The sequence below is a fragment of the Morus notabilis genome, unplaced genomic scaffold, assembly GCF_000414095.1.
Source record: "Morus notabilis unplaced genomic scaffold, ASM41409v2 Scaffold297, whole genome shotgun sequence".
Lineage (NCBI taxonomy): Eukaryota > Viridiplantae > Streptophyta > Magnoliopsida > Rosales > Moraceae > Morus > Morus notabilis.
Genome location: NW_010357726.1, coordinates 581,243 through 593,747, shown reverse-complemented (window position 1 = coordinate 593,747; position 12,505 = coordinate 581,243). Strand labels below are relative to the sequence as shown.

General features: G+C 29.5%; 1 protein-coding gene across 4 annotated transcripts; it reads left to right on the top strand.

The window, feature by feature from the left end:
* Positions 1 to 9,414: 9,414 nt before the first annotated feature.
* Positions 9,415 to 11,764, top strand: LOC21407025. Of its 4 annotated transcripts, none has more exons than XM_024175829.1 (3): positions 9,415 to 9,504; positions 9,667 to 9,961; positions 10,945 to 11,764. In XM_024175829.1, the coding sequence occupies exons 2-3, from the start codon at positions 9,681 to 9,683 to the stop codon at positions 11,549 to 11,551; spliced, it is 888 nt and encodes a 295-aa protein (XP_024031597.1). In that variant the 5' UTR covers positions 9,415 to 9,504; positions 9,667 to 9,680; the 3' UTR covers positions 11,552 to 11,764. The 4 variants fall into 4 exon arrangements, with proteins under 4 accessions (XP_024031597.1, XP_024031584.1, XP_010089106.1 ...); XM_024175816.1 differs by having other exon boundaries at positions 9,423 to 9,517; positions 9,638 to 9,961; XM_010090804.2 differs by having other exon boundaries at positions 9,424 to 9,517.
* The last annotated feature ends 741 nt before the right edge of the window (positions 11,765 to 12,505 follow it).

Genomic DNA, 12,505 nt, shown 5'->3' with positions numbered 1-12,505 from the left:
GATTATATAATATAATATATTATAATATGATATATTTGTAATTTTTAATTATATTATAACGGAAATATTCATATTTCTTATGTAATATTATAATATGTTTTATAATATTGTAATTAGATTAACCATTTTAATAATATTATTATATTCTATATCATAATTACGTAATATGTTATTTAATAATAGTTGTATTGTATTATATTATAGTATAATATAATACCATCCTAATTTTTAATTATTTGAGTTATTATTTTAATAATATTATTATATTATATATCATAATTATATAATATATTATATAATAATAGTTTTTTGTATTATATTAAATATAATAATAAATATATATTTTTTTTAATTTTATATATTATATTATAGTATAATATAATATAGTCGTAATTTTTAATTATCCACAGCAATTCAACATCATAATTTACCAAACGCTATTACACTAATTTTGAAACCAGCACAGCTACTATAATTATAATTTACCAAACACTTAACTGCTTTTTGTAACAGCTACTTCTTCTTTCAGCACAACTAAAAGTAATTTTTCTAAAATCTACAGCACTACTAAACTAAGCCTATGTGCCTCTACTAAAATCTAAAATCAATGTGGCTCTATTATTATTCGTAATTGGATCGTTTAATTTAAACATATGATTAGAGTCTATAGTCGCACAAATGAAACACCCAACATCCCCTGGTAACTGAATTATCCGTCGGTCTTATTTTTTTAGATAATTAATATTACTTATTAGATACGGAACAATAATGGCTAAATTCATACAATATACCACAATATTGGGTAATATAATGATTGAAATTTTACAAAATTGTTTCTAAGGGAAAAAGAGACAAATATCATTTAAAGTGTATGAATCTGGATTTTTTTCTTTTTATTTTTTATTAATATCTTTTTTAATCAAATAATAATTTTAATTAATATATTTTTTAGTCAAATAATAATTTTAATTAATATATTTTTTAGTTAAATAACTATATTATTCAAAATTATATTAATTAAAAATCAAGACTCATATAACTAAGTTCAACAATTTTCTATTTTTTTTTAATCACTTTTCTTTGGCCTAATTGTATGGAGAGGGCTTCGCATGAAGGATTGTGGGTTCGATATCACTTGTTTATCTACAAAACAAAATGACATGTGATGTTACTAAATAGTAAATACTAAAATTTGTTTTGCTTTTCTTTCGTATCACATGTTGGATTCTTACTTTATTTTATGGAGAAAAAAAATGGAGAGCATAATATATATATGTATATATATATATATTTAAGATTTAAACTCTACCCCTTTAAATGAAGTTAAGTATGAATTTACTGGTAATTAACTTGTAACTACAGACAGAATCGTTCTCCACATCTTGGAAATGAGAAGATTTATTAATTTCTTAAGTATGCATGAATTTCCATTTACTCAAAGTACGTGGAATTAAATTAGTCACTCCAATAAAACCATTGTTAATGGTGCTCATGGATTGAGTGGAAAACCTCTTCGAATTTGAGAGAAAAAGTCCATAACACATTGACAAAAATGGGTATCTTCGTTGAATTGCATCGTAGTTTTCCATTTTCCCAAGTTTAATTGACCCAAAAAAAAAAAAAGGAAGAAAAGAAAAGTCTTCAACTTGGGTTGCTATAATTAATTGGTCATGTTGTGGCGTGCACGGTTCAAACGTGATGCAAAAATCAGGCTCCGAGTTGTCTTGCTCCTTCTCCGCATGTATTATCTCCAACTCCAAAGAAATTATCGTTTTTTAGGATTATTTTAAGTTTATTTTAATCCACAACTTGTATTAACTATTTTTTTTTAAGGAAAGAAGTGAAAACAACTAGTTTCCTAAATACGTTCATACTGTATAATGACAAGAATGGACTATCAAGCGACAACGATGGAGGCTTATACACGTGAAGAATGTACATGACGAATCATTATCCAAAACAATGCAGTTCATTTATAAAAAGGAAAAAAAAAAAAGGAAAAAGAATGCAATTATCGTATAATTAATATAAATTTCATATAGTTAGATAATTAAGACTCCGTTCATTTCAACGATTCGAGTTTTGTTACAATAAAAAGTTTTTAGAAACAGTCACATTTAACTTTTTTGCTACAATGAAAAGCTCACATAAAGTCACATCTCAACTCAAATTAAAAATTCGAATCAGCGAATTAAATAAACCATAATAGTATTCGGTTTATAAACTTTTAAGTGTGCCACAGTTTAGATTGGTCCTCGATATATCTAGCCAAATGTTAAGCTTACATTTAAAGTCAAATTGTAAGTATACATAATTTTGAATTGCAATTACAAAATACTCTAAAAGCCTATTAAAAATCAGAAATTAAAAAAAAAAAACTTAAAAAGAAGATTAGTATCCTCCATGCTCTTCTCTCCCCTTCTCAAACTATTATTGTTCTTTTTTTCTTTTTTCTTTTTTCTTTTTTTCACCTAAGGGCATACTATTCTTGCTACACTTCGATTTCGAAGCTTCCATATGAAAAATATATTGTTTCACACAGCCAATAAAAATATAGAATTATAATAGCCGTAAATATTTCTCATTTCCCAATCAAACAAGCAATGGAGAGAAGTGGTAGGTTGGGTAGATAGATACAATGATTGCGATCTTTATAATTTAGTTCGTTTAGTACGAGAATTTAAATCAGAATGATTTTAATTATGATTTTAAAACCATAATTATGATTCATAATTTTATGTTCAAATCATGATTCTGAAATCAGGAGTTTGAATCATCTTAAATCAAGATGGGGTAATTTTAGAATCATGATTTGAGCTAGTTTAAAACATCACATTAGATTCTAAATTGTGATTCAAAATTACCCAAACCAAGCACTGATTTAGAATCATGATTTAGAATCACTGTAAAGAGGACGTTTGGTTTATGAATTCAGAATCATTCTCGATTTACGTGTGTTTTTTGTGAAAAAAATACTGCAGTGAGCTACGAACCATGATTCAAACCATGTCACGAATCTTTAAACCAAACGCTAATTTTAAATCAGGATCCAGAATCATGATTTTGGATCTATCTACCAAACGCACTCTTAATTGTAAATATTTAACGTAGTCCCAGCCTTTGTTTCTGTTACGTGTAAATTAGAGCTCATGGACTCGAAGTAATCCTGATTATTCTGTATTTATTTTTAAATCAATATTTACATAGTCTAATCATTTGGACTTTTCACATTAATCATTAAGAAAAGAGTATATCACTATTCTATGTTATCCTATAATTGAAACATTGTTTTTTATTCTAAAGTTTGTAACCAATGGGGCATTTTGGAATCGTACTCCCCCCCCGTTTAAAAGAGAGGTAGAATTTTTTATTTTTAGTAATGGAAATGGATTTTTTATTTTGTTATTCAATGGAAATGGATAATTATGTATTTATGGATAATTATAGATTTTTTCAAGTCACAACTCAAGTTATGTTATTATATTATTTTTTCTCATCAAAATTTAAATTTAACTTTTTTATTATAATATTTTTCATCTCACATATACGAATCAAGTTTTTAACTTGAGTTGTGTAACAAATGTATCGTGAGTCAAGTGTTCCTATAAAACATTTTCCCTTTTTTTTTTCTTTTTTTTTTTCCAAGAGCAAAAATAATAGATATCAGTCGATGGAAGGAATCGGTACTCTAATTACAACAATTTTTGAAAACTAAAAAGTGGGAAATTTGAAAGGGATACATCCAATATCCATGACATATTAATGCAAGTTTTTTAGAGGGGAAGATTATTGCAAATTGCTTCTACAAATTAGTAAGAGAAAAACAACAAAAAGAAAATCACAATCGCATAACTTGTAGCAATTTGCAACTCATAAAAGCTGTCTAGCCAGCCGTGCAGCGACAACTACTTCAAAATCAGAAAAACTCAAAATAGTTTTGAACTCGTGTATAATTCTCACGGCCGACTCACACCATGACAAAATACTGTTCAATAATTGATGCCGTTAACAAATAGAAGAAGTCAAAACGGTTTGCCTTTGGGCTTAACTTTCATTGACTATTTTTGCAATACTTGCTAGATGGTTGATCATTTTGTCACGTGAAACTTGTGATTTAATTAAATAACTACTTGTTGGTAGTACGGCATGACCCAATCGACCAATAATACTATGGCGAAAACTCCCACTTGTGAATTATATAATATTTTCAGGAATCATTTAGCTCATAATGTGTTTTATAATCTTGGTGAAGGTGATTTCATGTTTTGAGATTTGACACCATTTAACTTTACAAATTGACTAGTTAAAAATTTTGGCTGTGTTTGAAGTTTTTTTCACGTTTTTTAAGAAAGAAAAAACGAAAACGGAGAGAAAAACGACGTTTGACACAATTAAAGACAAAAACAGAATTGAAAATGATTTTTTAATTTAGTGTAAAATGAGAAAGAAATGAAAAACGACTTTTAGTTGTTTTTTATTTTTTGTTTCCGTTTTCTCCTCTCTCAAGCAGAGAGAGACATTAATGGATTTTTTATATTGAAAACAATTTCTTGATAAAACTACCAAACGCATTTTTAAAAATGATTTATGTCTGAGATTGAAAACGTTTTCATTTATATTTTTATACAAAAAATAAAATTATTTTATAACGAGTTCTAAATGCATCATTTGTTTCATTTTTATACATTGATGAAATCGATTATTGAATCGAGCTTGTAACATTGTTAGCTACAAAAATAGAAGAATGAAAGTGAAAGCTTGAATTAAAGAACACGTCTTGGATAAGTTTATTTAGATACAATTTATATCTTTTTGATAATTATATGACAAGCTATGAAAAAAATAGTACTATATTGATAGGGTTTTAAACCATTAAAAATTTATTTTAAGCTCTATCAAGTTCGTGGAAAAAACTACAATACCGCCCCTAATTTTGCTTTAGCAGTGACCATTCAAGGGCCAATTTTATATTTCAAACGTGATTTATGGAACTTTATCATACCTGATTATAACTTAAAAACTTGTTATTTTTCAAAGCTTTTCTGAAAATAAAATCCCAAACTATGCATCAAGACCCAGACGACAACCACATTTAGTGCAAGAAAATCTCAGATGATGTTGGCGGCGGCCAGACAAGTACGACCACGTTCAAAGCAAAAAAAATTCCCGGACGACGTCAGTTGCGACCCGTTAAGCGAGAAAAAAAAAAAAAACTCTCTCTCTCAATAACACAAGCTTCTTTCCAATTGACCAAAAGCACACTTTTTAAAAGAACATAAGCTCAAGAATACATGAGCCGGTTTGATAACGTTTTTAAAATAATTTTATTTTGAGTACAAAAGTAAAAATGATATTATTTTGAGAATTATTTTAAAACCGATTTTAAAATTACGTTTGGTTAATTTTTTTAAGAGATTATTTTAAGTATAATAAAAAAGTGAAATCGTGTTTGGTTATAATTATTAATTGATATATTATAACATTGTTAATAAGTATTAGAAAATGAAAACAAAAAAAGAAAAATAATTTTTAACCGTTTTCTAATTCTTTCACAAAAATCATTCTCATTGTTTTTTATTTTTATTTTTGTTTTCAAGGTATTTTCTAAACAAACACGGTTTGCATACCGTTTTTATTTTTCGTGTTTTAAAATACGTGTAAAAACGTTCTTAAAAATAATCAAAACCAATTCTAAACACATCTAATAGGTCTCAATCCCAGTACTCTTGTAAAAAGTTGTTCATTTTCAGTGGAGAAAAATTATAATTTCGTATTTTCTTTACATTTATAAATCATGTAATGGATTTTTTAAAAACTGAAAAATAACGTCTTTTAAAAAAAATAATAACGTTTTTTTATCTGTAGGGAACGTTTGGAAGGGAGATTCGGCTCTTAATTCGAATCATGGTTCGTGGTTCGTTACAGTATTTTCTCTCATAAAAAATATACGTAAATCAAAAATAGTTTTAATCATATGGTTTTAATTTATGAACCAAACTTCTTCTAAATGATGATAATTCAAGCTTATTTCTTCTCTTTTAGATTTGTCATCGTGTAGCTTAGAGTTTTGTCAATGAAACGGGACGGGGCGGGTTTTAAAGTGATCCGCACCGCCTCAATGAGCCGCACCACATTATTCTGGTAGGATCAATGGATACGACTTTTCCTGGACTGGAAAGAAAGGAAAATTTTAAAGTGATCCGCACCGCCTCAATGAGCCGCACCACATTATTCTGGTTGGATCAATGGATACGACTTTTCCTGGACTAGAAAGAAAGGAAAAGAAAAGAAAAGAAACTGGTCCCAAACAGGTGGAACAATTACAACGCAAGTGGGCCATACATTTTGGAATCGTGAAGAACAATGGAGATCCCAGTTCACTGTTGGTATATTGTCGGTGTTCACTTCTATCTAGATGAGAACCTCATAAACTCACTGCCAGATTTTCATTTTTCATTAAAAAAAAGAAAAAAAACCTCACTGCCAGATTCTTCCATGTCAATCCGAGGTCGGAGCAGAGCGCAGTGGCCAAATATTAGCCTGATCCAGTTCTTGCCACGTCATATGCTACGTGGCATGGCAAAACAACATAAAAAAAGAAAGAAAAAATAGGACGGAAAATGACAAAATTTGAGATGAATTAAAATTAATAGATTAATAGTTATAAGGAGTTAATAAAAATATTTTTTTGATAAATCATGAATTTATTTGATTTACTATTAAAATTTGTACGGCTCTTTTAAAAATGATACTAATTTAATAAATCTTTAATTTATTGAGTATATTCATAATGTACTTTTAGAATTTGTATTGTTCTTTTTTAAATAATTTTAACTTGTTAAATTCTGAAATAATCATATATATCCAAGATTCTAATTTGTATTGTTCTTTTTTTTAAGTATATTAATGATTTACCATTAGAATTTTTATTATTCTTTTTTAAGTGATTCTAAATTGGTAAATACTGAAATAACCGTGTATATCTAGGATTTAGTATTAAAATTTATACGGTTCTTAAAAAAGTGATGCTAACTTGGTAAATTCTAAATTTACTAACTATATCCATGATTACCATTGGAGTTTGTATTGTTATTTTGCAAGTAATTCTAACTTGATAAATCCTAAATTTACCTGGATTTGCTATGTGTATCCAAGATTCATCATTAAAATTTTTATGATTCTTGAAAAAGTGATGCTAACTTGATAAATTTTGAATTTACTAAATATTGAGAATTTTTACTGCTTTTTTTCAAGTGAGTCTAACCATTTATATCCAGGATTTACTATTAGAGTTTGTACAATTTTTGAAAAGTGATGCTAACTTGGTAAATTCAGGATTTACCAAGTACATCAAGAATTTATCATTAAAATTTGTAATGTTCTTTTTCAAGTAATTTTAACTTAGTAAATCATAGATTTACCCCATATACTAAAGATTCATCATTAAAATTTTTATGGTTTTTGAAAAAGTTGCACTAAGATTTACCAAGACTATCTAGGATTTATCATTATAATTTGTAATGTTATTTTTCAAAGTGATTCTAACTTGGTAAATTATAGATTGACCGTTTATATCTAGAATTTACCATTAAAGTTTGTATGTTTATTAAAAAAGTGATACTATACTAACTCAGTAAATCTCAGTTTTATTAAGTATATTTTTGATTTACCATTAAAATTTGTACCAATCCTTTTCAAGTAATTCTAATATGATAAATCCTGAATGTACCTGGATTTACCAAGAAAAGGAAAAAATAACAAAAAAAGGTAAAATTGAAAAATTAAAAATTAAAAAACATGAAATTGTCTATTAGTTTTTATACATTGATAAATTGACCATTTACTTCCATAAATTTTAAATATAGGCATATTTCTTACAATTTTTAAAAAAGTTACTTTCAAGATTAAAAAAAAATCAGCGTGCATTTTCTTGTATACCACAGTTCCTTTCACTGATTTGAGTTTTTCTACAGTAAAAAGTTATAATAAATAGTCACATTTAATTGTTTTACTACAGTTAAAAACTCACACATAAAGTCACATCTCAACTCAAATTAAAAACTCGAATCAACATACTAAACGGGCCCTTTATTGACCTAGTTTAAATTCTGCTGCTGCATATGTTATTGGGTGTTTGAAGAAAGAAAAACTAGCAACAAAATACCAGTGCATGTAAAATATACTCTTAGCAAGTTTTTGATCATGGAAAAAAATTATTTGTCAAATTATTTGAAATACTCTATATTGCCTGGTTATACATGAACATTTTCTAAATGTCGAGTTGTTGTTATCATCTTCTACGCTTACACGACATTTCATTTTCATACATGTCAACTCCGATCTTTTTGGGAATTTTAAATTGCGTAGATTTAAACTCGTATGTGGGTTTTCAGTGATTTGAATTTGTATTTGATATTGAAAAGTCTAAACATAAAATAAAGTTTGAACTAAAGTTTAGTTATATTATGAGTTTTTAAAAAACTTGAGGGAAAATGGTTAGTGGTAACCTTTGAATTGAGTTTTAAAGAGTAAATTGGGTTAGAACTTTAAGAGCTTTAGGAGGATAAAATTAAATTCAACCTTCAATTTTGAATTTAAATGAACTCTGAAACCAAATTTAAGTTCAAAATGTTACACAACCAAATAAGTTCAAATTACATTTTGAGTTCAGACCCTCTACAACCCTCTAAGTAAATAGTCCAATCGTTTTTTATCTCAAAATAAATGACACACTTTTTATCGCTAAAGGTAGATAACATGTCAATTTACAGATGATAATGTCCTCTTTATTCTCAGCATAAAAAAAAGTGTATACTCTTTATTGGTCAAAGTCTAATTTTGACCTAATAAAATGACAAAAATATACTTAAATGAAAAATCTAAATAATAATAATAAAAAAATTAACCTAAGCATCTACAGGCTTCAGCCCACAAGGTGTCGTCTTTTTGCATGTCGTTTACGGCTTGAGAAACAAGTTGTCGCCTTCTGTAGAATCAAAATGTCAGTTGGACATTGGCTTGGCTAAAGAATAAGATAAACCGTAAACGTAAGTCTCGTTCAGTTTACCGATTTAAGTTTTTAATTCGAATAGAGATGTAATTTTACGTGAGAGTTTTTAATTGTAATAAAAAAGTTAGATATAATTTTTCATAAAAGCTTTTAACTGTAATAAAATTAGAATTGAAAACTTGAATCGGTAAAATGAACGAAGCTGTAACAATAACATTTGTTACCTTTCAAAAAAAAAAAAAATTTTGTTCTCAACGCAAAAACGACAAGTCAATTGCATAAGATGTCGTCGATCATAAAAGATAACAATAGTTTATATGGATGTCGTTTGTATTAAGAATGATGATGAAAACGCAATGCGTCGTTTGTAATTATAAAAAAAAAACGTCGTTTTATTTAACTAGACATCTTCTTCTTCTTCTCCACAAAGTACGGCCTACTCCAGTGGGCTGTAGGCGGCTTTCCAAGTCCGAGGGACTTTGCAGAGAAATCTTGTAAGACAGTCTTGTAAGTGTGAATTATGGTTACGAAACAAGTTTTCAGTTCTAAAAAATAAACCCGAAAGAAATTGTTGTTTTTGTTGCAAGTTTTTGCATTATATCAGACTAACCCACCAACTGTTCGAAGAAATTCCTGACAGAAAAAACTCATCACAGAGCAAAATCACAACATGGGAAAGAGAGGAGGGGCCAAAAAGGCGCCGAATTCGGTGTTGGGGTCGAACGATAATATATCGCTGAGAGAAGAGATTACAGGGAAAAAGCAGAAAAATAAAGGGGGGACTTGCAATGCCAAGAATATATTGAAGGTGGAGCATATAGAGAGGCTTGCGGTTTGGGCCGGTGGGGAGGCTTCTATGCCTTGTTTTGCTGCATTCTATGGGCAGAAATTGGCGTCTCTTGGCGAGTCTTTGGGTCTACCTCCCAACCCTTCTTTGGTTGCTTGCCAGAGGTTTGTCTCCCAACCCGATGATTCTGTTTTGAACCATCAAATCTGTATCGAATTCTATTACTTTTGTGTACTTTTTTCGTTTTGATCTGACTTTTGTTAAGAAACATGAACCGATAGATTAGGATTGTGGAAAGCTCTTTTCTTTTTGTGGAAATTTTATAGTAGAAACTGTTATTTTTCACTATTGGTGATCTATGAATAAGTGCTGTTTTGCATTGTGCTGTAAATTTTTAACGTGGTCATTCATCGTTGAAAAATTAATCTAGCGGTTAAAATAGCAGTTCCTATGGATGGTGAGAATGGACAGTTCCTACGGAATTAATTCCCATCTTTCTAAGATGAAAGTTGAATGCTTTTTGTCTGCTATCTCAAAGTTCTGGGGGCCTGGGGGAAATATGTATGGGTTGAGCGTGTGCATACTTTTGGTTAAGGTTTTACTTTTACCTTTAGTGCAAGTCTGATGGGTATTGCACCGTGGGATTTGATTGTTGCTTAAACCAATGGATAGATAAAGCTGTAATCCGTCTCTAATCTACTATGATGGTGTCAAATCTGCGTAAAACGAAACCTGTTTTTGTAACAGAACAAAGTCTTTGAGGTGCAATATATGAATATGGAATTTAAGTGGGTGTTAGAGGGACATATCATTGAAACGTTTCCTTCTCCACAAGGAATTGTTATGTACAGTGTGCTTGTAGTTAACAAATAAAAGAATTAAAGCCTGTCTTTGTTTGTGCTTTTTCGGAAGCTAAGTCGCTGATAACTACTTATTTTACCACATGAGATGACAATACAAGCAAATGTTATTAAGTCTTGGTCTTCCAACTTCTCTTTCCAACAAGGTTGAAGTAATGATCGGCTAGTTTATTTCGAACTGAAGGTTTTGTTGAATTACTCTTTCATGTTTCTTTGGCGACAAATGATCTATCATAGGGCTATTGAATTGATGAGAAACTTTATTGAGCAAATTCTGTTGTTTTCAGATGTGAAACAGTTCTTCAGCCTGGCTTCAATTGTACTATTCGAATTGAGAAAAATAAAGCTAAGTCGTGTCGAAGAAGAAGTAAGAAATCTTTTACTCCAAATCAGAACAATGTAGTGTATACTTGCCACTTCTGTTCAAATAGGAATTTGAGGAGAGGGACCCCTAAAGGACATATGAAAGAGATATACCCCTCTAAGATCAAAACCACTAAAAAATCGAAATCTGCTCAATCAAATTCTCAGAAGCCCATCATCTCGGAAGAGGTAAGTAGAGGAAAAGATGAGTTCAGTAAAATGGATGAGTCAGCTTTATCGCCAATACCGACAACATTAGGAACAGTTTCTATTAGTGATGGTCCTGCAACACCAATCGCGGGAACTGGACCTAAACTGTTGGACGTGAAGAAGAGAAAGAGAAACAAATCTACAGCTAAAAAACCAGCTGAAAGCGAGAAGAGTTCTGTCTCTACAGATGCAGAAAAAACTGTTGGCACGTCAAGAAAATGGAGGAGAAAATCATGGACTAGTTTGAAGGAGATTGCTGAGAGTAGCGAGCAGGGTAAGAACCAGAATGTTGCCAACTTGCCCATTCCTTTCTTTTTATAAATGGGGGCAATCTGGATACTGATTTCTCAGAATAGAACAAGTAGATTTTTCTTTGCTCTTTGTAGATTTTATAGGACTTTCTGTTTTGGATTTGATTGAAGGAGAGAGTCATTGGGTTGTACAGTTTAGCATTTATGCGTTTTTTTCTATGAAATCTTTGGCAATTCAGAAGTTTTGGATGATTTGGTTTTATACCCTTTTGTTTATGCATTTACCGAGAAAGAGTTTGTTGTGTTATATGGCTAGAGGATTGAATTGTCTTATTTTCACAACTAACAAAGTTTGTATATTATCTTTGCTTGCTTATTGATAAGTAGAAGCAGCAATTCACGTCTTTATGCTGATTTTCTACTTCTACTGCTAAAGAGACATTGAATTTGAAAGTACCCTTTTTTTTTGGAGATAAAATATTTTTATTATAATTAAGAGAACCGTATTATTTAGTCATTGGTAGTGTATTAAAAGAAACAATTTTGCAAGTCTATAAAATTTTGGGCTAACTACTCCCCTAGTTTTCAGAACACTTGCTTCCCACAACAATTTGTGCTAAAAACAATCATATTCTCACCATAAAAATGAGAAAGGTCACACATATTAGTTTCAATATTACTCATGAATCTCTGAAAAATACAGAAAAAGTTTTTATTAGAGTTAATTTGAGAAATGATTTTCAAATTTTAGCCATGATCCCACTCTAGTTACCAAACTTTCAAAAAGTCTAAACGTAATCTTAATCTATCTGTTTATATAAATGTGTGATTTTGTGTCAGTTGGATATTAAAATAAGATAGAATATATATAATCTTCAATTGGCAAAGTCTGATTTTCGAGATCATCACGTCCATATTCGGTGTTCCATCAACAAAGCATTATTAAATTTGTTATGTTTTAAGAATTATGGACCAAAATAGAATTGGAAGAAGTAAATTTGGGGACCATGGGTAAGATTAACCT